This window comes from Diadema setosum, chromosome 4, assembly GCF_964275005.1.
Source record: "Diadema setosum chromosome 4, eeDiaSeto1, whole genome shotgun sequence".
In the NCBI taxonomy this organism is placed as follows: domain Eukaryota; kingdom Metazoa; phylum Echinodermata; class Echinoidea; order Diadematoida; family Diadematidae; genus Diadema; species Diadema setosum.
In genome coordinates this window covers 25,610,831-25,637,520 of record NC_092688.1, presented here as the reverse complement: position 1 = coordinate 25,637,520, position 26,690 = coordinate 25,610,831, and the positions used below count along the sequence as shown (strand labels likewise).

At 37.5% G+C, this 26,690-nt stretch overlaps 1 protein-coding gene across 1 annotated transcript in view; it reads left to right on the top strand.

The window, feature by feature from the left end:
* The first annotated feature begins 9,369 nt into the window (after positions 1–9,369).
* Positions 9,370–26,690, top strand: part of LOC140227975 (uncharacterized) — a 49,216-nt gene continuing 31,895 nt past the window's right edge. Inside the window, exons 1-2 of the mRNA XM_072308356.1 lie at positions 9,370–9,394; positions 9,854–10,073. Coding sequence (XP_072164457.1) covers positions 9,946–10,073 — 128 coding nt within the window. The 5' untranslated portion in view covers positions 9,370–9,394; positions 9,854–9,945. The remainder of the gene's footprint in view (positions 9,395–9,853; positions 10,074–26,690) is intronic.

Here is a 26,690-nt window from a genome sequence, read left to right as displayed (position 1 = left end):
CTTGTCTGATAGCTCTTGCGGGCCACTAAGTTCTTGAAATTTCAAAACTTGGTGGCCAGATATAGAAATGAACAATCTATAACTTTAGTTGCCCGATCGAGCAACAAATATAACCTGTTTAGAAATTGTGTACTGTTTATGTGTGTGTGTGTGTGTGCGTGTATGTGTGTGGGTGTGTGGGTGTGTGTGGGTGTGTTGTTATGTTTGAAGGGAGATGATTGGCAGTATAAGTTGGTAATTGATTTGTCTTTTGAATGGCATTTGTACCGTTTTTATGTTCATGTTACACCCAGAATGGGTTGATTTATGATTGATTTGAATGAAATCAATAAAATATCATTGAAAAAAAAAAAGTGGTGTGTGGTGTTTGTGTGTGTGTGTGTTTGTGTGTGTGTGGTAAACGAATCGAAAGATGATCGACATTGCTCGTGCCACTTTCCTGAAAGCCTTGGAAATCTATGAGATCTCTACATGCCTGTACGCCTGGACATCTACGCACGCGCAGGGAGTGGCCGATTAGCTGAAGAGGTCTCATGACGTTTACTTGAGCCCTTTTCTTCCTCGACATTGACAGAGCAGGGATACTATGCGTTCACATAACTTTACAGACAGAGCAGGAAAGATCTCCTGCAAACGTCACCCGTTCTGCAGACAAGCACATGGAGGAGCCTACCACTGCAGTAATTTTCCATATCGAGGCGGAACGGGCCTGGATATCCATATTATACTATCATAAATTTGACATAAAATAAACTGGTACATTTATTCTGAATCTTGAATATCTCATAATTCTCAAGGATGCAAAAGTTGCCTCATCCAGATCCGTGTTAAGCCAACTCGAGATAAAGTAAATCTTTAATTTTTGTTTCTCCTTTTTCAACAATTTAAAAGAAAATGTGGCAAGACGTCATTTATTTTTGTGCGACCATCTATGGACAAGTCCACCTTCATAGGCATGTGAATTGAGTGAATGCAGCAATATTAGTACAGTATGGTACAGTATAGGTGGAGATGAGAATAGGGCTTTTGTTACGGCACATTTTGGTAAATTGCACATTATGGTAAATTACCAAAATGTGCAGGACATTGACGGCATATTTTGGTAACTTTCTGTTCCTCCACAATCATCACATACAAAAACACATTGTAAGTGCAGTTGGTTTTTGTCCCCACCGAATGAGTTCGGCAGCTTAAAGGCCGTGTCACACCTTCCCGGGCAAGCTACGCGGGCTTGTTGCGAGTAGGGATTTTTTTTTTTTTTTCAGCACGCAGGAACATTTCTGCGGGCGGACAAGAATGTTTACGAGTTTCGCACTTGTGTCTTATTTGCTAGACGCGTGCTACCCACCTTCTACTTGCGTGTATTCCGTTTGACCTGCGTGAGAACTTTGAAACCGATCCGTTTTCTGTTACGAGCGACTTACGGGTACTGCGAAGCACCTGCGTTGGAGTTGTCTGCAAAGTACTGCCGGTAAGGGTCTCCTACTGGTGTTCTGCGTGTACCCCCGCAACTCACTCCGAACATAATTATTTTGAACATGCTCAAGGCCTTGTCATACCGTATCTCGGGAAGTTTGACTTGCGGGCAAACAAATTTGCTACCCGGAGCTCTCCGCAGTTAGTCCGCACCTGACAGTACCTAGCGCGTATCTCGCCTGTATTTGCCCGGAGGTGCGCACGCAAGTCCGATTTACCCGCAGCTAAGTTTACAGCATGACCAAAACTTTTTCCGTGTGAGTCGTGGAAATTGCCCGCAGAGGTACAAGCAGAACGCCAGTAGGAGGCCCTTATCGGCAGCACCGACCTCGCAGGCAACTCCCACGCATGTATTTCGCAGTCCCCGTATGCGGCCAAATTAATGACATTCTGTGGTACTTCTGCCATTCCTTCAGGGGAATTCCTTCACTGAGTTGTCAGCCCCACGCACCTGGCACGTAGGTCACACAGCATACCCGCACGAAAAGCAATCGCAATAGCTTACTCGCGCCTTCAGCTCGGGTGAGCTAAATAAGTGTCTTGCCTGTCTTTACTGCTGCAGCAGGACCATATCACTTTAACTCCTTGACCGTATTATAAATCTCGAGCCTATCCATGGGTTTTTAGTCCAGTTACCAAAATGTGCAGATTGTCCAAAATGTGCAGGCAAATCCACTTTTAACTGCACATTTTAGTAACAGTTGATCCCGCCAGGTATAGGTGCACTATCGGCATATTTTGGTAAATTACCGAAATGTGCAAAATGTGCAGTTATCAAAATGTGCCGTAACAGCTTTTAACTTTTTGCGAGATACCAAGAAAACACTTATGATATAGTACAGAGCATACCATTTTAAGAGGAATTCAAAGTTTATTTGATGAAAATCGGGTTTGGAATGACTGAAACATCCAAAAACAAAGTAAAACAAAGCGATCTTAATAAAGTGTGGGTCCCACACTTTATCAGAATCACTCTTTTTTGATATCTCAGCCATTTCAAAATCAATTTTCATCAAATAAAAGTTTAATTCCTCATAAAATTACATGCTCTTTCATATTTCATAAGAGGTTTCTCATTATCTCACCAAAAATGTTAGACACCTGAAATTAGGTCTCAACCAAAACTATACGATCCCTTTAACCTTCCTTTAACGCCCTTTATACATGTTTATTTGAGAAAATTATGAAATGCTGACTATGCTGACTAAACTAAATTGAATGACCTAGTTACCTTCTTTAATGCTAAAGTGATCATTTAAATTTACTCGATGTTGTTGCTGTTTTTTTTAATCGAATGCAGATCTGATGAAATTAGGCGGGAAGACTTATGTCATCAGGGCCGGCGGAGCGTTTTCAAAAGTGTGTGTGTATGTTGGGGGGGGGGGGGAGCACTTCCGGGTTTTAGTTTCATGAGTTAACAAGGAAAAAAACAAAAACAAAAACAAAAACAAACAAAAAACAACAACAACAGCAACAACCCCCCCCCCCCAAAAAAAAGAAGAAAAAAAAAAAAAAAAAAAAAAGGTCCTCACCTCATCTCTCCCTTTCCAATCCCGGATTTCTTCCCCAAAAAAGGCCTTCACCTCATCTTTCTCCTCCTTCCACTTCCGGGTTTCTCCAGCTGACAAGAAAAAAAAAAGGGGTCTTCAAAGGAAAAACAACTTTACCGCGCTAACACTCTATTACTTTTTCTTTTTAGTGCCACTTACGTAATTCCAGGTTAAAAAAAAAGTGGGGGGGGGGGGGCAAAAGTGATGACACCTTATGTATTCCTTTATCTTTTGCACAAAAAATTGGGGGGGGGGGGCGAGCCCCCACGGTCCCCCCCCCCCTCTTCCGCCGGCCGTGTATCATCCCCTGCCTCCTGAAAGAGGCAAGTCATGTTTATTTTTTTAATGATGCGAAAAAAGTGGAAATATGTTGAAACGTCTTTATATTTTCTTGATATTGTTCTATACATGTGACATCATCACAAGCTGTAACAGTCTTCTCATCCTGCAGTGACAGAGGAGAATCTTTAAAAATTCCAAACTTTTGAACTGACTGTCCGATTTTCCCCAAACTTTCACTGATGTGCTAATATTACTTTATTCACCCAATTCACATGAAGGTGGACTTGTCCTTGAATATTCCAAAGCCCTCAATTGTGAAAGAGCTTTTTCATCCACATTTGAATCCAGCACTCACAAAAGAAAAAAAAAAGCGGGCGGGTTTAGCTTCTTGCACCAAGACTATTATACATTTAAGATGATGTAAAATGCATGGCCCAAAAATGGAGAGAGCGAGAGAGAGCGAGAAAGAGATAATGCTTTGTGAATTTGTTAAGGGTCGAAAGTAGTTCTCCATTTAAAATATACACCCTCAAGAGTTTTGTGTATCACTTTGGTTTACATATTAATGGCTCAGAACATGCATCTATAGTACAGCACTCCGAAAGTACTTTGTTAATTTTAATCACAGAAATATGATAATATATATAACAGTAATGACATGACAATACAATATCTCGAACGACAGCGTAGGCGTTTTATAACTGAAACTAATGATTGGCATTCTCGAGTGGCTGTATGCTGTGGATCCTCCTGTATCGGTTCCTTGAAAGCCCGGGCAACTTTACGAGATTCTGCTCTCAAAACGCATTCTTATCACGCGCACTCAGCACTTGCTCAGACTTTTTAATGCTCCAACCACGTTACCAATCAGCTCAGTACCATCAACAGTAATTATTGTTCATTTCTATTTCACGTTGCATGTGGGGATTGAAGGGAGCATTATACCGACTTTCAGACTTTCGTAGCGTGCTGTTATTTCGGAGATATCTGCAGTGGCTGTGCTATGATTTCCCCTTTTTCGCGATGGAGGAAAGAATGATATTCCTCGTATGGATTTGTGCTCATTTCATGTTTTGCAATCCTTGTTTGAAGTCCTCAGCATTGGGAACTAATACATGTAGGTACCTTTCAATTTTCTTTCAATCATTGACATATCTCGCACATTTCTCTCTTTCTCATTTTTAATAGCATGTCCGTGTTTACACGAGAATGGACTGTTATATCAGATGAATGCTTGAACTTCTGTTCTAATAATTCCCACAAGTAATACGATTCCAATAAGTTAACCTTTGTTATTTTTATCTGCCACGCTTGTGAGAGAAAAAAAACATATATAACTTAACTACTGGGCTATGACCTCCAGGAAGACGAATGCGTTCCAAGAATTCGGGAAGAAATAGTACATGATTCTGGGCATTAAACCATGTCACCGAACTGACATCATCTCGAATACTAGAGGAATGTTTCATTGTTCCTCTTATTACTATTCTCATAAATCATTAATTTACATGCACCCTTTGTGATCCTTATCATCACGCAGATTTCAGTCTAAATTGTTCGGAGATTCCACTAGAACAGGAGATAACGTGTGACAGATCCTGCGTTGACAACGGTGATAGTTGGGTTCTGCAGGCACCCCGTGGAAGGAGAATCCTCTATACCCTCAAATCAATCAATAATGTTGTGGTGGGATTTGAAAGACTTGATGAAATAGCAAACAAGGACACTCGGAATCTGATAGTGAAAGACTCAGTGTATTCTCCCTTTTTATCGCTCACTCATGAGACGAAGCTACGGTTATGGTATATATATCTACCCTGTGAAATTCCACATGTCCGTGGAGTGTTACGAAGGTAAGTGCAGTTTACACTTTTATCACCATGAATACAACTGTTCACTGACTTTTGGTTACTCCTACACTGATTTTTCCCTCCGAACCTGATGTTTCCATTTAACGACAGGACATAAAATGTATGATTGTGTTGACGCTAGTAGTAAGCAGGCCGAATGATTTCAAAATGGCCGACATCGTGTTTTTAAAAGAGTGAAACATGAAGACCTATACAGCGAGGACTTACTCACACGTTGACACACATTATTAATACAAACCATAGATTCAAGACGCGATGAAACAGTGACATCACATGGAAGTAAAATGAAAGTACACAAAGTAATTAAATGCCGTATCATATACCTCATTTTCATCGAAGCCATAATATGTATCAGAATGACAAATGTATACAAATATTCAATGATTGACAACATTATTTCATGGGATTGTTATGGCCCAGGGGAGAGAACCAGCAATTCTTTTTTCCCCGCTCTGGGTCCCATGGCGGTAGCAATTTTGCATTTTTAAGCAAGGTGTCTTGTCCTTTCCTTTGCAGGGGCGTAAGGTTTCTTTTCCCGTGGTTGTTTCTTTGTATGTTTTTTTTTTAATATATACAGTTTCAATTCTTTCACGGTGACTACTCAAAATAAGCCACTCTCAAGCTCAAACACAAAGTTCCACGACACAGTGCACCAAAAGAGAATCACAAACATTGCATAGCTACATTCAGTGTATGACACACAAAGCAGTTTAGATACACCATTATTAATTGGAAATATACAAAGGTATTGTACGCGACTTAAACACCAAATTACTGGTTTGTCCCCCACTAATATTAAATGCACGAAATGAAATTTGCGACATTGATTTGTCCTGGAAGATACATGATGGCAATTCCAATGCGGGGTGTTCGGCAAATCTGAAATTTTATTTTCATTTTTATTTTTTTTTAAATACTTCCTTGGTAGATATCCTGGCCATTTTCTTAAAAGAAATAAAACCCAAAATGCAAAACAGGAAAGAGTATATAACATACCTTATTTCCTTTGCAACTTAAAGCATGTGAGAAATATTCCTAGGATACTACCTGCCCACAGGCAGGTAAGTACAAGGAAAGAAATACAGTGGACCCAGTCCATCACACCACAATTGACAGTTACACAAATATATACATGTGTACAAGTACATTAACACACAAACATGATACATGAACAGCTGTTTCAGGACGAAAAGAAAAAAAAAACCGCTAAAATGAACTTATATCAGCATACATTTAACCTGAGAAACACTCACACAAAAAAGTACAGTTAAACGCCTAAGTCGACGTCGAATATGTCGAATAATCGCGTAAATCGATGATTTTAAAAAGTCCCGATTTTTCCCCATTGACTTACGTGTATTAATTCACTCACAAGTCGAATTTTGTAAGTCGAATACTCGCCTAAGTCGATGAAATTCCAAGAACACTTTCATGGAAAAACCATTGAATTCACTGTGCCTAAGTCGAATAAGATTTTATCGTGTAATAAATCACTGTCATTTATTATTCATTATTTATTACTCATTATTATTTTGTTTGTCAGATGAGTTTGTGGTGAAAAAAAATCTAAAGTATCAAAATTCAAAGCGATCACACCGCATGCGATCGTTGAACTCTCTTCGTGTTTGGAGGTCCGCTGGTACAGCCCTGTCAGCTGTCGCGCTACGTACGTACGTACAGCGACTGGGCTGTGTATTGCTCCACTCGCAGTAAGGCGTTCGTACAGTACACATGCGTTCATTTACATGTACAGTATAGTATTAGGCTTTGCAGTGTAGCTTGGCATTTGCAGCGCTGTGCAGTGGAGTGGTATGGATGAAGCTGCTGAGTTTTCAAAGCGGAAAGTAGGGGGAAAGTTACGGGCCCGGGTAAATCAGAATTGCACCTCTACACGCATTTCAAGCCACGGTATGGTAAACTGGAATCAATCACTGCTCAAATGTCGTTCATATTCACTGCCCCAAGGTTTAACAAGGGTGCAAAGTAATCGGACCTGTGCCAATACTAATGCACTGTCCATACAAAGTTAGCCGGGGCCCTGCCGGGCGACCCGTGCTGCGGCACACCGCTCCAACTCTCGGCTTCAGAGTAGACAACATACATGTACATCATACATTATGTACGTGTGGTGTAACTGTAAGTCGATTTTTTTTGACTTACGCACAAGTCGAAAATCGCCTAAGTCGATGTGTTTTGCTCAGTCCCGAGAAGATCGACTTATGCGAGTTTAACTGTAGCTCTAATCATTCGTTCAATTATATGAATCTACCGAAATTCACTACCAATAAATTGCATTAAATCCACCCAGCATAATCATAATTATTTCACATCCAATATCATAGAAAAAACGGGAAAATATACATAATGATAGATACATATGCAAAAATATAAATCCTATAAATATACATATTCATTTAACAATACAAAGAGGGAAAATCAAAATGGACATAACCGGCCCGTAAATAATGACTGTATATAAACATATGATATACATATAATATTCCTCTCACCTCTGTGGTATAATAATATTCATAATGATGACGACGATGATAGTGATGATAATGATGATGATGATTATGATGATGATGAAAATATTGATGAAGATGATGATGGTGATGATGATTATGATGGTGACGATGATGTTGATGATGATTATGATAGAGGCGATAAGGAAGAGGATGATGAGTCTAAGATGCCAGCACACCAACAATTCTTAACCTTTGTCCATGAGTGTTGTGAAAATAAATTCACATAATAGCCATCATTCCATATCCGTATCTGTCATAATGTATTATTGTACTGTATATTGTACTCAATTTGGTGTATATGTTTATTCCAATACCGGATGAACAGAAAGCCACCACGTACTGACTATTAGTTGATATATTGATTTCTCGACATTCACTACATTATCTAGAATAATAGGTGTTATTATTGATCCTTACGTCACGTATGAATTGCATTCATGAATTCTATTGATGACTCAGTTTATTCAGTTTTCTTCATACTGTTCCCCAGTTTGGGGAAGAGAATTAAAGCAGAGTGCGATCTACATAAAAGAAGCCAACAAAAACAAAGAAGTTATAAATCGCATTGCTTCTTCCGTTCCTTTAATTGAGGAACTGTGAAGGGGAAACCACAATGTATAACTCGAAGAAGGATTTAGACCATAATTCTAATAATCGTCTTCACTTTGAATGAGCTAAGGTGTGAATGATTGCTTATAGATTATCTGTTAACCCCCCAAAAATTTCGAACGTTGGTCGTTGATTTTCAAGGGATATCATCGGTGAAGCTGGCTGACGGACCCTCTCCCCTTGAAGGTCTATTGGTTACTGAGTCAGATAAATACGTGTGCTATGATGAATTCAATGCCGATGAATTTACCACCAAAGCTACTGAATTGGTCTGCGAAGAGCTCGGCTTCCCAGCGGCAAAGGGGTATACTTTTCAGAATTTGGCCGCAATCGCTACAGCAACACTAAACAACACTCAAGTGCTGTCGTGTCGTAAAGGTAACTGCAGAATAATATGCATGCCGATCAGAACTTGTGTATGCATATGTATTTATCATCCCAGGTAGAATAACATGTATCGCATCAAATAATCTTGATCGCCTGAAAGCACATTTTGCGTCCAAAGGTAACTTTGCAATATATTCAACGATGGAAATACATATTAGAAAACTAAAGTTAATGAGGTAGGCCTTTTACCATTTCCATGGTTCGTTTTCTTAACGTGCAACACTTTTAATATCACGGCATTCCAAAATTCCTAATGTTATTCTTTCTCTTCTGTTTTTCAACTATACTGCCAGTTTTCTTGCTGTACACGTACACGATGAGCAATAATACTTGCCAATGACATCGTTACATTACAGAGCTTAGTGATATAGATGAAGCACTAAAACATTCATTAGAATAATATTCGTTTTCTCTACACAGAAACTCTTATAATATAGAAACGCATTCATTACTGATATTCTCTTTATGTTTTGTTACTATACCATAGTTATTTTCTCTTTACATAAATATTCATTAAACACGAGAGCCGTTATCTATGCATCAAACTTTTATGGGAAATGCGGCATTAAACTTTATCCATTTCATGAACGATTTGTACAATATCGATGCACAGATTCGCTGCGTCTAATGGATTGCTTAATGCCAACTACCGTGTGTTCTTCAAACAGGATTGTTAGACTCCATTGCCAAGGTAAGAAATGCAAAATGTCAAATGAAAACATGTTAATTTTCGTTATCATTCGTAAAGCAGATGTTCGCAAACATATTGATATCTTAGATGAATGATATCTTTGATATCTTTACTGAATTAGTGTGTTTGGTGTATGCGAACTAGAGCTCTTTTAGTCGTTAATTGTGTAGGCCTATGGTGGAATACAACTCGACACTGTGAACAGCCATAAATTTAGATATCAACGCACACACATACATACACACACACACACATTATACATATACATATTTTTTTTTTTTTCAGGCGCTACAGATGTAAAATAGTTGACCTGTATTAAAAAAAAAACACGGCTTTTCAACTGCCATTTCAGGGATGATTTGTGACTAGCTGTTGTGGAAATGAATTTGAAATAATGTACACTTCAAAGTTTCAGGTATTGGAAGGTTGAAATTATCATAATATTCTGTCACTGCGTAGAACCTGGATTTCTTGGATGCTACAAAGACAACCAACTAAACTCTCAAACAGCATTTAACACCGGATTTGGCGTTGATTCGGACAGCGAGTGCATGTCTACCTGTAGAAGACAGCCCGAAGACAATGGCGTTGCTCTCATGCATCGAGGATTGTGCATTTGTTTTCAGTCTGAAACGTACGAGCATATCATTTCTGGCGGAAACTTTTCTCACAATTGGACATGTCCTCTTGCGACACATTTTAAATACAACCGACATCGTTCATTTGGCCGTGAGTATTCAGGGCCAAAATTACCTAACATTAGAGAGTGAAATAAGACAAGCGTTGCAAGCATCAGTGACAATAATGACGACAGTATTATTCAGCCATTTGTCAGTGACTGTTAATAAGCTGTAATCCTCACGATATGCTCTGTCAGGTTCACACCTTCAGTTACCAAATTAGACTTCATATATGCTTACTGTTATTTATTTTATGCAATCAATGTTTATAATTATGTTAAAGTTTTGTGCAAGTCAGCTTGTCAATTGATTTTTGCAGATAAACAGGTATCTGAACCCTACCAGAAGAGATACAAAAGTGAATCTGTTTAAATGTAATCATAGTATCTTTCTTCATAATGATTTATCTATGGAACATATCGCAATGATATGATTATTTCAAGTTTTCCCCTCATGGCTCATGAGATTTCCATACATCTCTCCTTCATTGAAAGTCTCCGTCGGTTTTTGTGATCATCCTGGGATTGTGCCCAATGGAAGTTGGGACTCGGATATCACGAGCTTCGGGTCAAAGATAACTCTCATCTGTGACAAAGATTACGCCGTCAACGGGAGTGCGACTCTGCAGTGTGTGACACAACCGGGATGGTCGACTTACTTCCCAGTATGGAATGCTTCGGTCCCTTCGTGCCGAGCAGTTGAAAGTAATGCAACGGTCTGTCCTATATTAGAAATCCATTAGACAGTATATTATCAGTGATTATGATTTAAAAAAAAAAATCTCTGCTAAGTGCAATAGTGTAAGAGAAATATAAAAAACCCAGCATTGTACATTATACCTGAAAGGGAAGAGCTGCAAATGATATTCTATTTTTTTGTATCTTTTTTTTTTTGTAACCTTTTTTTTAAAGCATACTTTCCGAGAGTTATCGGCATCTGAGTGGGGCTGATAACAAATACAGTCATGCATGTGCCATTTGAGCCTTCACCTAAAACACGCCACATGACATAGAACGCACCAATGGGAATACCTGTACTGCCATATTTGATAAGCATGATAGGAGAAAAATTGAAATAAGTCATTCAAATGCATTGACATGAGACACTGCTTACCAGCAAAATTTTCCATTTCTCGGAATTATACACAATGTTTCCCCGTGGAGTAATTCATTGAGGAATATCAATCTATTTTATGCTCGGTATATCTTCTTCATTAGTATGATACGTGCTCTGAAATGCTCACTGCATATTTCCTTCCTCTTAATTTGAAAATATAGGTTTTACCGGCCAAATTTTCGCTTCTTACAGTCAAATTTCTAATTGCTGCATTCAATTTTGCAAAATTTAGCCTAGATTACATGTTCGGTATTTTGATATTATGATCTCTTCAGTGATATTCATTTTGAATCATTCGAATTATCTTAAACTTTGTTCTTATCAGCACTTTTGTGAAAGAAAATAAATAAAAAAACAAACAAATGAAATTCGTAATACAAGCACCATTTTACTATTCGTTCATTCAGTTTAGAATGATACAGTCACGTGATCACGTACATGCTGCACTCGTTCATTCGAATTCATTTTAGGGCATCCTATGTAACATGTTCTGCAGTCAGTTTAGCAGACATGTTTATGCCTCGCTTCCTTCTTTATGTTCTTTCATCATAGCCATTATTTTGTAAACATCATCACATTTCATATTTTCGTATCTAGATTTTGGCAGCAGTTTTTATTTCATTGTGCGTATTGAATCTCACAGTCCGCAGATAGCGCATGTGGTCGCAACTTATATGGCCGTTAAGTGCTTTATTCCGAATGTGTCGGCCAGTTCTAGGTAGTCAAGATTATGATCCTCACATGTTTCTATAATTCTTTCTCTGTCTTCTTGAAATATATGTCTATATGTGACTTGTGCTGTCATGACTGTAAAAAAAAAAAAAAAAATAGTACCGGTACTTGTAGGCCTATAATGACATGTGTGAAAGAAAAGGGGCGTTACAGAACAACAAACTCTAATCATATAGGGTAAAAAAAAATGATGTCTTTACTGCTTAACAATTTGAAAACAGAGAGGTACATTGACATACACGTTTAGATTTTCTCACCTTTTCAAAAAAGAAATAACATGAAGTAAATTTTAATGAATATAATTGGAATTTGATAGCTCATTCGCGAAATTGAATGACTCGATCAAATACCCTTTTCGGCCAATGATGGCGAAATTGAATGAACGTAGAGTACCTGCCAATATGAATACCTTTTTACGAATTCTAAAGCCACATGTGCAAATTTCATTAATCGAAATACTAATTTGGACGCACAAGTTGCAAATTTGAAAGACAGACTGTATGATAACGAGTTTTTTTTTTTTTTTTTTTTTTTTTTTGCTAAATTGAACGAACCTTCTATCAAATGGACTGACAAAGTGCGAAATAGGCTGGGAAAACCTACATACAACAACGACCAAAGAGATTGATATTTTTACCATTTGATATCGTAAGATTACGACACCACATGTACCCCTCAATATGCTTTATGATAAATCTTTTGTCTGCTATCACACAAGATCTTTACATGAGTTTGTCATTGCTTTTGTGGATGGAAATGTTTGTTCACAGACACAGAGTGGCCAGATGTCAGCACAATGCCTACACAAAGTACAGAAAGTACTTCTATCGTGTCTATAGGTATGTAGTACATTTGGCAATTATACAGTGTAACATACTATGAACAAAACCGTATGTTCTATGAAACAATGATCATAATGTTATACAGTAATTGATATTTGGAGTATTCATAAAGTGCCAGCTCAAAGACCCCTACGCGCTTGGAATAAACATCACCACCAACAAAAAAGATGGTGGTTATGAAGTTCGCAGACATGGATTGTATACTGGCGACGAGCTGCTCAAATTTCTGTTGTCCGCAAAGCCTATCACTTCCCCTTTTTTTTACTACATATATTACAATTAGTTCTGCAACATAGAATGTCTAGACAGTGGCATGATTTCAATATACTGCAGGGGCCATGTGGAAGTGTGTGTGTGCGTGTGTTTGTGTGTGTGTGTTTGTTTGTGTGTGTGTTTTTTTTTTATTCTTTTGATAGGGCGATGACAGCGCCACAGAGGGTCAAGGGTCAATGTTTGTGTTGTGTATATTTCCCTTTGAGGGGAGAATCTCCTGGCGGAATCTTTTAAATTACTTTTTTTATTTATCTATTTTTATTTTCTTTTTGCGTTCAGGATTTCTGATTCCTCTTCCCCTGATTTTTTGTTTCGGGAGACCACTCATTTTTTTAATTATTATTATTATTATTATTATTATTTTTTATTTTTTTTTTGGGAGGGGGGGGGGGGTCGGCGGCCTGTGCAAAGTCAACATCTCCATTATGAGCATTCATGCATTACACATTTTCATGCTTTTATCACCGCGTACAAAAATCTGACATTTGACAGATTAAAAGATTTATTATGAACGTATTTTCCAGACATTATATCATGAGCATGTATACCATCAATTGATTGTGGTGGGTTTATCTCAATGCACAGGGCAGACGCAGACTACCCAAGCTATTACGTCATTGCGAGCGACAACTGAAACGTCTCCGTCTCAGTCAAGTGAGTTTAGTAATTGATTCGACCCGCAGTGAAACATATTTTTGTTTCTAGTGTTTCCACTTTTACCTCTCAACGCATTAATTGCATATACGCAATGATTACATTTAGGACTACTTTGCTACTCTTGCCTAAACGTTATTGTTTCACCACCTGGCTTAGACGGAAACACACTAGATGTGGTTCTTCACCGTTTGTTCATAGTGAATTCATCATGAATCAATATACTGGATTCAAGTTTTGAAATTGTTACTGTCTCATAGTGCAGAATAGTTTAATTCTTATGATACAAGAATAACAAGAACGTCCATGAAGAAATGAAGAAATGTTGCAATGCGCTGTTCTTCAACGGGAGCTAAAAAGAAAACTCTTATTCATCGATTATCAGATTTTGGTGGTGATGTAACAATCATAATGCAAATATCCGTTCATCTAATGAAAAGGCATTTTCCTGTAAAAAGAAAAGCTCATTTGGGGGAAAATGGGTTACAAGTGCAATGAAAGTGCATCCATATCATTGTGCTAAAGGACCGAGTAATACTGTGGAGTAAAGGGCCTGAAGAAAGTTATAGGTTTTCCCGGCCAATTTCGCACCTTTGTCAGTCCATTTGATTAAAGGTTCATTCAATTTAGCGAAAATCCTCGTCACTGCACATTCTGTCACTCAAAATTGCAAGTTGGTCGTTCAATTTAGCATTTCGATCAATGAAATTTGCACATACGCTTTTCGAATTCGTAAAACGGGTATTCAAATTGGCACGTGGTCTTCAGTTATTCAAATTCGCCAGCACTGGCAGAAAGGATATTTCAGTCATTCAATTTCGCGTATGGGCAGTCAAATTCCAAACATGTTCATTCAAATTAACGTCATTTTATTTTTTATTTTTATTTTTGAAAAGGTGAGAACATTTAAACACGTATTTTTATGGGAATTTTTGTTTCATCCACGCACTGTTAAGCAGTTAAAGTATCATATTTTTGACACTATATAACTCGAGTTTGTTGTTCTGTAACGCCCCTTTCCTTCCATACATGTCATTTTAGACCTATATACATGTACCAATACTACAGATTAACTTCATCTTCTTACAGTCATGACAATACAAGTTAGATACAGACGTACATGCATTTCTCAAGAAGACAGAATAGGAATTATAGGAAGATTTGGTGATCATAACCTTGACTTCCTACAACTGGGCGACACACTCGGAATAAAGCGCTCTATACGGCCGGATAAATTGTGACCACATGCACTTTCTTCGGACTGGAAGACTCAATAAGCATCTCAAAATCTCTAAGATAAATACGAACATATAAAATGTAATGACGCTTGCAAAACAATAACTATGTTGAAAAAAATAAAGAAAGAACCAAAGCATAAACATGCTAAATTGACTGCAAAAGATGTTAAATTGGATGCCCAAAAATGAATTCGAATGAACGAGTGGTGCATGATCACGGGACTATGTCATTCTAAATTGAATGAACGAATAACGAAATTGTGCTTGTTTTACGAATTTCAGTTGATCAAATGTTAATTAAAATGAGGCTAAAGGTAATTTGAATGCTCCTAAATGAATTTGAACGAAGAGATCATGAAATTGAAATACCTAACATGTCATATACGCTAAATTTTGCTAAATTGAATGCAGCAATTAGGAATTGGACTGACAAAAGTGCGACATTGGCCGGAAAAACCTATATTATTGACCATATTTTCTTCCCCAGTTATCCTTTTATAATTTTGGAAAGTCTAAACGCTCTGTCTATATATTAGAGTTTGATGTAATAAACTTAATTACTTTACCATCCAAAATATTTTCATACTATGTATGTTTGCATAATTCATTTGATATAAATATTCTATTAAACATTACAATAACATCATTTTTTTATAATTGTATATGGATAAATGTGACATTGGGAATAGACATAGATATTATATATTTATATCTTGAATATGTTTAATATATAATGAATCAAATTTCATTTTAATGCTTTATCTTCCAGATCCTGAGAGTATCGGGAACAATTATAATATTATTACGTACATCCTGGGAACCCTTCTCGTTGTTTTTGCTGTGGTTGGCATACTGTCCATTGCTTGGTGTAGGCATCAACATAAAAGGTGAATTTCTATAAAAACTAGCTTGTAAATCTGGAGTGTGAAACCATTTTATGCGACTCATTAAACAAAGCATATTCAGAAGTGAGTGTACATTGAATGCACATGAATCTTGAAGTAAGTTTGCTGATTTGCATTCCTCTTACATAATTGGTGGGTAGAGTTGTTGTCACGAAAATCTGAGTTTCTTGTCGCCAGATATTATATCATGTCATTATTCCATCTGTCGCCAAAAACTTTCATTGACACAGTATTTGTTCAACATCTTAGACAAAAACCACCACCACTAACACCACCAAAAAAAAAACAAAAAAAAAAAACAAAAAAAAAAACAACAACAACACACCAATGCCAAGGTGCCGCCTATGTACGCACAATAAAAAAAATAAAGAAAAAAGAATACGAAAAATACAGGAAAACAAGCAAAGACTTAATGACATTGATTTGAATTTTTAAGGCTGTCAAGAGAGAGTTAGTGGTTAGACTGCAAGTGGTAAATGCAGGCTTATCATACGGGATGAGTATCTCTCCCAGTCTAATTCCAAGTATTGAATTAGCCTCCCGTTGGTTTTTAAAACCATAAAAAGACATTTATCTTGTTTGACTTCGCTGACCTCAAAAACAACTGTAATACTTAAACAACTGTAATACAAAAACAACTGTAATACTGTAACTCATAATTTTTAGTGATCAAATATCGCATCTCTTAAAGACCCCGTAGCGTGGTGATGCATGGATTCGGAAGGTGGGCCCGGTTTGGGTATATTCGATAATTCCAGTGACGAATTGTGCAAAGTGTTATCACTGATCTCTGTGCCAGTAAATACACAGCCGAAAAAAAAAAAAAAAAAAAAAAAAAAACCTTGACTGGAATCGACCCGTACCGATGAGCGTGCGTTTCGATGCACTTACTCGCTGACTCGTGGCTGATGGGCACTATTCGGGGTTTCGTAATGTGTCCGATGGGCAACGAATTATGACCGCTTCAATCGGACACCCACATTTACCCATGCTACTGGGTCTTTAGTTCTTGAAAATTCTGACCACTCGTCTGACGAGTGTGCAAAGAGAAAGCCAAGCTTACTAGACCTTCAAATTTAAATGAACCTTAAACAAGTGGCACTAGAAGTGGCACTGGTGAACACGAAGCAAGGGCAAAATAAATTTAGCTCTTTTTTTGTCAGCTCTAGGAATTCCAACTTTATTACGCTGAACTACATGGTCACGCGTCAAGCGCTGTTGATTCCACGACACTATACTATGTGATTGCGCACCATGCTTCTTTTGCAGTTTTTTTTTTTCAAACACTTTGTTTCGGTCTAATGTAGGCTTTCTCAGTTTTGCCGATTCAAAACACTAGAAAATCTTCAAACACCTTTCATCTCTAATAATTGAAATCACACTGATATTGCATTTGAAGTTTATATTGGTAATAAATAAAATGTACTTTTGAATGATGAGCAAACTTTCAGTTAAGTCTAACAACCACTTAATAGTAGTTTTCATGGAAATCTGTATCATGTTCTTTGTTCCCTTTATTGTAGGCAACTGGGGGAAATTACGCATTTGCCTAGACCCTAAACTTTAAAGCCTCTGTTCTGAGTACACATTTTTGCAGTGTGGACTTTCTTTCCATTATTTAAATGGGTTTGGCAAGTCTATTTGCACTGAAGTATATATTTCATTTTTAATCTTAGATTCTGCTCTTCCACAACCTACTCTTAACTAAATATCCTTGTATGACGACTTTTTTTTTTGTGGTTTTGCGATGCATGGTCACATATGCTTTAAATTATAAATTCAATTTCTCCATTAAATTACAGACGTTGGAGATCTAAAACGTCGCATCAGTCAAATGTTCACCCAAATGGCGGACAGCTTCAGATGAATCCCATAGACACTTCTGTACAAGAGCCATTCACGATGAATCATGTCGTTTTGTCGGACGCTACCAATCCTAATGCTACAACAGCTGGTCCATTTTTGCCCCACATTCTGGGCAACACCGTCGGAGACAGAGGGAGCCATCTAGGGCACACTAGTCACATCTACCAGGATGCTGAAGAGATAGACGAGGGGCTTTCTACCTTTATCAGCATGAATCGTGGCTTCCCTTGTACAGCTCCTGAAGAAAGTAACATAAATACCGGCATCGGTACTTCTTTGACTCCAATGAATATTCCTACTGATAATGAATATTGTGGCCTGCAGGAAACATCGCTGGACCAACCAGAGTGCGCTTATGGGGATGATAATGAATACCAGGATGTAGATATTTGTAAGTTGGACAGGATGACGAATGGTGCCATAAGATCCGCTGGTAAAGCGTGTTTGTTTGATGACAGTTATTACAATTCACTGACGTTATTTCATGATTCATCCGAAATGCCAACAGAAAGTGAGTACGATCGACTCAATCATGCTTTCCCTGACGACAGAGCAGGAAGTGACAACCCTGGTCTGTCACCTGTTGGTCAAACTTCACAGCATAAGATCTACCCTGACAGAAAATGTAATAAGCCCCGTTCCAGCAAGGATGCCATAGCAGCCATGCCTTCTGAAGACGTCTTCTACTATCAACTTAATCCGGAGCAACAAAGTGACACTGATACCAACAAGCAACCGCGATGTCCTGAAGCTGTCGACTCTGGAGATTATAGTCTGTTGAATCCTGAAAAAGACTTTGCCAATGATCGTAGTACTAAGATGATAAAAGGGGAGAGCTTCAATGTCAATGACTGCCACGACACCGAGATTCAGAACCCGGAGAATTTTACGTCAACTCCCCAAACCTGTGAGGAAATGTACGCGACAGTGAACAAAACAGTAGGTAACATTTCGGTCGCAGAACCGCCACCGTGTGAGGAGCTGTATGCACAGGTGGATAAAACACGAGGAGCTTCTAGGGTTGAGTCAGAGCCAACGATGCAGGAAGAAATCTATATGAACTTTACTAATATTTAGGTGGCTATTTGGAAGAGGACACTATGAGTTCTCACAGAATGTATATACCGAAAAATCACATATCCCATCAAGTTCAGTGAAAGCATGTGATTGTATCTTAATGAATGGTAACAGTATTCACTGAAAATACTAGCAACGATTATGCTGTTGATATAATAACAGTGGACAATAAAGATTAAATATATTCATGCGCAAAAGACATAAATAAGAAACTTACAAATACACGTACATAACAATTGTAATGACATGAGAATAACTTGTTATTCAACCACGGTTTTTTTTAAATGATTACATAAAATGACGTATGCATCTCGGCAAAATAACACAATTCTCTTGATTGCTATGTAGTGTTACAACCGTAACCATAAAAGTGAGACCAAAATAAAGCGCGACTTTCAACTTTCTAGATTTCTATTTTATAACGGTAATGTCTTATTCATCACAAGGCAAGAGTAGAAAAAAATGTTTAAGTACCTTAAGTATTATGTTTTTGTTGTGTATATGTGTGAATTTGAATATGAACTTGTACGAACATTATGCTGTTAAGAACTCATTGGTCGATTTCCTGCCCGTCTCCTGAAAGACGGACATGAAAATAGTACTGATGCTGATGAAATGTCAATCATTCATTGATTTTTGATGAGAATTAGTAAAACAGGACCATATTTGAAAACTGAGAAGCGTTCTTAAAGGGAAAATCTAGTCCAAATACATATTTAAGTTAGTCTGATAGAAAACAGTAAAATCTTACAAGTTCAACGGTAAAAATTTGACTGAAATTGGATGAGAAATAAGGAAGTTATGACATTTTGAAGTTTTTGCAAAAAAGTTTCTGCAAAACAGTACAGTGGATTTGAATATGCAAATGAGTGAGCTAATCATGGAGGTCAGTTGAATAACTCGGGAAAACAGTTAATCATAACATTTGTATGCTAATGTGCTATGTAAGAGTACACTCATTAGCAGACTACATTATGATATTGGATATCACAACAAACAGATGGAGCCCTATAGAAACCAGCTCTCTGATCTAGGTGTTCCACCTCATGATGTGGTAATAGATAATTAAAGCAATTTATTGCCTTTGTGCGGTAAATGTACATTCGTGGGGATTGCTTTTCTTTTCAAGAAAAGATTCGTTGGCCAGAAATAATTTAACCCGTTGGAGACACCAGCCTGAGTTTACTGGGGCTGGTGTCACTTGGAAATGCCTGTCATAGCGAAATCAGTCCGTACTCAAGGGCTTAAGTTGTCTATGAAAGAGTGTGTCGACAGCAGAGATCCAAATACTCATACCGGAATAGAGCGGAAAGCACGAGATACCACCTATGCATTTAAAATGGTGATAGAAGGGCACGAGAAATTTGTACACAGAAAAGCATGGAAATAGTGCATGTGAAATAAAACAGAGAATCGTCTAAAGATCCTTAGCAGAGACTGCATTTGTTTTTAAAAGTATGTTTATAAGTATAATATGTACAAGTTGAATGTATGGGTTACAGTTCTTTATTCCGAAGGTTCGCTAGTACGCACTTTCTTTTCATTTTCTGTAGAATTGTTCCCTTAACAGTATGTTTTTCACACACATACACACACACACACACACACACACACGCACACACACACGCACACACACACATTCACACACATTCATACGTATATTATGTATTTGTTTCATTTCCACCTGTGAAGTCGGCTGGATAGCCCATATTCAGCTGCAATAGCTGGTCTTCCATGGGGTCCAGTTGTGTGTGTGTGTGTGTGTGTGTGTGCGCGTGTGTATGTGCAGGTGAATACTGGAAAGAATGAAAAACATAAGAGAAAATTTAGAAAAAAGACTAAAGAAGAGTACATAACAATTTTTTGATGAGAATCAAAGAAAAAGCATGATAACAGTAAGAAAAATAAGCAAGAATTGCCCTTTTTCACAAAATTATGCGTTCATAATGGGCTCAATGAAGCATTTAATTGATAGGGGCACAAAATGTATCATATACCACTAAGTTCTGTATGATAATGAGATAATACAACCTTTTTTTCGGATAAAGCAGGTATTAATATTAATATCAATATTAATATACATGAGAGGCATGATAGTCTCTAGTTTGTTGTTTGTTTTTTGTCTGATAGATTCACTCTTCAGTGATTATATGTATATAATTGCTAGACACTTGTCAGTGCTTTTCTTTCACTCTGCTGTCATTAAAAGATATGATACCAGTCCTGATACAAAATGCAATGATTATGTTTAGTGTGGTTCGTGTAAGATTATAGGGAACGAACTAAAAAAAAAAGAATCTTGACTGAATCCTGCTATGCGACTATTAAAGTCAGCCTTTCAAAAATATTTGTACAACCTTAACAGAACATACTCCACTCTTATCTGTCCAGGAAATCCTGTTCCGACAAAACAAGAAAACCAAAAACAAGCAACAACATCTCCCGAGAAACGCATGAAAAGTCCGTAATTATGTGTATGGCTTGAGAGGGGTTTAGACATAACGATTTGATGTTCTACCAGTTGTAAGCCCTAAATTCCTAGAAACTCGATAATTAAAAGAAAATCAGGTTTATAAATGACATAATATGAACGAAATAGCATATCAATTAAAGCCTCATTATTCATATAAATGTAAATAGTCAATTTTATTCAATGCAATGCAATTCAATTCAATTTAATTCAATTCATTTAGTTTCATACTTCTCATTTATGAATATTACAACAGAAATAATAATACAAGTTCTTTTAACTTGTAAACAATGTGCAGAAAACAAACAATTTACATGTTGATAACACATTAACCTGTTCTATACGTGAACCTGGTGGTCTGTTTATTAAGTCTATGGAGATTTCAGAATTCAGCATGGAACGATTTAATTGTAATGGTAACTGGTCAAAATCGGAATGGGGTCGAACAACGAGAAGTATGACGGGACCTACATGAAAGCTAGCTTGTTTGGCTGTAAGCCCCTAGTAATCAGTGTTTGTGAAAAAGAAACGGAGAACGGATAGAAGATAAGACCAGACGATTTAATGTTACCAAATAAGAAAAGCGGGGTATGCTTATGTGATAAAATAAAGAAGAAAAAAATATAATAAAATGTGAACCACTACTGTGACCGAGCTATCATCGGTTTTCGTAGTAGAAAATGATTTGCATATAAAAAACTTCTTTGGTAAATACACTATAAACTGTTGTTGCATTAAAGGATGTGATCAGTAAGACACAACAAGTAACATGTATTCAGTGAACTTAGGTTGAATTAAGATTTCTGAAATGTTTTAGGGAGCTCATTTTGTTTGTGTGTGTGTGGGGGGGGGGGGAGTTGTGAGCACACGATTTATTGAATAGACTCACATCGCAGTCGTTTCATGAGTTTGGCGGGCTATTCTGTCAAGTGTTCAAAGAATATTGGAAAATTTAAACGGCCGGTTTTAACACCGCTTAAAGGGATCATAATTATGTGACCGTGCACCTCAAATCGAACATAAAGTCGCACACACTGATTTTGCGTGAGGACTGAAAATAAGTGAAGTGGGTCAACCTAGCCGAACTTGACTTTTTCATATTTTCTGAAAGAGCGGGTCTTCTTTTACATTATGCTAAAATTTGGTATCATAAAACGGGCAGGAAAGTGTGTTTTTTTTAGCAGTATATCTCGAACATTTTTTGGTGGAATAGTGTGATTAGGTGTGTCTTTAGAATCCCTTTTTCATTTCTGAAAAACCTTGTCCACATTCTTCAATTTCAACTCTAATTTCTTTTGAAAGGATAGTGCTACTGCTTTGAAAGTTGACATTAATTATGGACAGAATGTGTTAATAAGGCATGCTTAATTTCAGTTTAATCTGATAATCCCTTCATTGTTGTTACTCTGGTGGTTTACTTCCTGTTTTCTTTTTTTTTTGTCCCATTCATCGCACAGCCAGCACGGTTTGGTAAAGATTAAGCGCTTGAATAGACACTGTAATTCAGAGCCTCTTTTCTCAGTTCACACTTTTCCCGAGTTTGTGCTTTCTTTCCAATATTTAGATAGGTTAGAAGAGTCCATTTGATTTGAGTTATACATCATTTTAAAGCTTAAAGGGTGTGTACAGTTCTGGTCGAGGTGAGTATTTAGCTTTTAACGTTTTGCGAGATATTCAGAAACCACTCTATGAGATGTCAAAGAGCATGCAGTTCTAAGGGGTATCAAAAGTTAATTCGATGAAAATCGGTTTTGAAATGGCTGAGATATCCAAAAACAAGGTGAAACAAAGAGATCCTAATAAAGTTATGGCATGTCGCCTTTTATTATTAGCAGTTTTTTTTTTTGGATATCTCAGCCATTTTGAAAACCAATTTTCATCAAACATGGAATCCTTCTTAAAATTACATGCTCTTTCATATTTCATAAGAGGCTTTTCATTATCTCACTTAAGAATGTTCAAAACATGAATCCCCACCACAACCAGTACTGTACAGTCCGTTTAAAAGAAAACTGTACTGACATTTTCTAATTGTCTGATAATTCTAATCTACATTTTTTGATGCCTACTACTGGAAAGAGAGGATTGTAAAACCCAGGATAAGCCTGTAATGATTTTTTGAAAAAAATGAAAACGAGCAAGCCATGGAACGATCCACACAATTTGGCATACGTCACAGGTGCTCTTGGTGAACAACTCCGACATTAGCAAGACGAAGTACATAATGCCAATTTACTGATGAAATCTCACACGAAGTACTGCAAAAGCTGTTATTTAGTATAATTGCAATATGGAGCTATAATAAACATGTTAAACAATATCTATTAATCTTTAAAAGTAATCTCTTTAACAGCTTTTTATTTAGATAAAACTTGTGGGGAAATTCCAGATATGCAAAATGAAATTGGCATCGTTATCCGAACGTGCTGCCCATAGAAGACTGTGTGTAAGTAACGTTACGCATTGATGATCATGATCGAGCGATGGTTCGCCAGTTCAAACTATCTAACGTAGATGAGGGCTGAGTGAATCTAAATCCAAATGTAGATAGACTCTCTTCAACGGCACGCACGATTTACGCTTAGTAAGATGAAAACGGTACCCAGTACACATAGACTCTGAAATACTAGAACTAGGACCAGGACTACTGAGCAGTCAAGGAGTAGGTTCTACGTGGCAGTCCAAGTTTTGATGAGTAGGCCCTACACTTGCTCACTCACCGTCGACATTGCAGCTGCAGGCCCTATGTGCACAGCGCTAATAAAGGCACAGCGTAACGTTATGTACATACCCCTGGCCCTGCTGCCAGAACTTGAAGAAAGTCCAGACGAAAGTCCAGACTCCAGGGGGGCTTTTCATGAAGGAACTTGTCGGATAAAATATCTGACAAGTCAATTATATCCGACAAGTTCAGAGAAATCAGCCAATCAGACTAAAGAATTTCTCAAAACTTGTCGGATATAATTGACTTGTCGGACATTTTATCCGACAAGTTCCTTCATGAAATGCTCCCCAGATCTAGATCTGGACCCTTGTCCTGCAGGCACTGTTGTTCCTGTGCTGGATTTTTCAGGTAAGGTATCTGCTTTATGGATTTCCGATGTTTTGTAGTCGAGATAAATCTCATAGTGGTGTTATTTACACCAAGGACTAATGTTAGATCTAACAGTTTGTTTCAGTAGGCCTACTAGGACCCATATCTCGGAAGAGTGGCCTGACCACGTAGATGCTAACACGTAACACAGTGTCGCCGCTTCGCGATCCCAGCGCTGGTGTAGGTATAGTGCTAGCGTACTTCCGTATCCATGTAGATATCTAAAAATTCACCTTGCCAAATGGCACCAAACTCACAGGAAATACTTTATGATTCATATTCAACAGCTCACATTAATTGGAAACAAATCACATGTCGGGAAGCGTAAGTGTAGATGTCGACTTTCCTGTCGGCGTCGCTGAAAATAATCTGCTCTACGACTATTACACGAGTGATTGCGGCCAGGCCCTACCTACCTGCTGCGCACGCACAGACTGAAGTTAGCCATTTAATATCACGAGACAAATCTTTCAAGTAATCTGGGGCAATAACTAAATTTACAAATTATTTGTGGTAAGTTGAATGAAAAATGTAGTTCCTATATCACACAATCATTACACTTTTGAGTTTAGTTCTCACGTATATTCCCCGTTCGCACAGTACTAGTCGGCTAACTTCAGTTCTAGATTGTGCATCTTGCGTTCGCCAAGATCTCTCGCGAAGAGTGATTTTTTTTTGAGTGACGACTTGAAAGTTGACGTCAATATTGATACTTCTCGATTACTGATTTCGTTCAAATATAAGAGAATACTTTGAAATATGCTATGAAGTATATCCTGTAATTTTGGTGCGATTTGGTTTAGTGAAATTTGAGATATCTACATGGATAGAACAGTAAACAAGCGCCGCCTGCTAGCTAAATTAGGCCTAAGCGTCGTCTGCTACTCGATACGAATTAACGCACGCGTATGCGAGCACTTGTAATCAGTAATAGTGAGAGCACCTGTGACATCATAACATCCGGGCTCGTGAGCTCATTAGCATAATTCTCACCTAAAAAGTTCCATTTTTAACATTAAATTACGGACTTAATCGTTCTGAAATTTTGATTCTGTTTGCACCGCTGGGTCTTTTAGAATTAAAAGAACAACATATAAAAAATAAAAAACCGGTAAAATGCCCTTTTAAAGTCTGCTCTTTCAGAATATGGTCTTAACTAAAAATTCATGTCTGGCGACTTTTTGTTTGTTTTGAGGTGCAGGGTCACATATAGTTTCGGTGGAAACCTAAAGTCAGTTTTCTAACAATTTTTGTGAGGTAATGATAAGCCTCTAATGAAATGTGAAAGAGCATGTAATTCCAAAAGGATTTCAACGTTTATTTGATGAAAATTGGTTTTGAAATGACTGAGATATCCAAAACAAAGCGATCCTAATGAAAGGTAAGACCCACTTGTAGTTGATTGTTTTTTATTTTGTTTTATTTTATTTATCACTTTGTTTCACTTTGTTTTTGGATGTCTCAGCCATTCCAAAACCGACTTTCATGAAACAAACAAACAAACGAACAAACAAACAAACAAAACATTGAATTCCTCTGAGAATTTTTATGCACTGTTAAAAATCCAATACTCATCTCCGCTAACACTATACAATCCTTTTAACAATGTTTAAGTGATAAACCCTCTTTATGTGAGCTTTGTTCATTCTTCTATCAGCTGAACAGTTTGTTTTATTTTCATAATTCATAAATTGTAATATATTGACCCCAAAACTGAGTTGTAAATTGTCCTATATTACTTATCCTCCGACTCCTCTTTTTTTCTTTGCCTTACTCTGCCTCAAAACAACCAACCGATTTCCAGCACTTACCAGCAATTTAAACGTGAATACTAATTTCTAGTATTGTAAATGCACTTGTTACAGGAACGAAGACAAAGAATATCGTTACAAAGATCTTTCTCTTGCAGTCAATTGTGCCAATAATTGTGCATCGTGCATGGGTGTTCATGTAGTGCGCCCTTGCTTCTTTGACAAAAGCTTTAATGGGTTAATAACATAGTTTTTACACAAACGACATTTCAAATTCTTTTGATGTAAACGCTAAGTGAATTTCTTGCAAGTCAATGTCCTAAGGGAACGGTTACAGCTCGTTATTCCGAAGGTTCGTAATTCCGAAGGTTCGTTATTCCGAAGATTAGTTCTTCCGAAGGTTCGTTAATCCGAAAATGTGATGAGGTTTGCTATTCCGAAGGTTCATTAATCCGAAAATGAAATAAGGTTTGTTATGCCGAAGGTTCGTTAATCTGAAAATGACACAAAGCTCGTTATTCCGAAGGTTTGTTACGGACCCTATATCATTTCGGATCAACAAACCTTGGGAATAGCGAACCCTATTTCATTTTCGGAT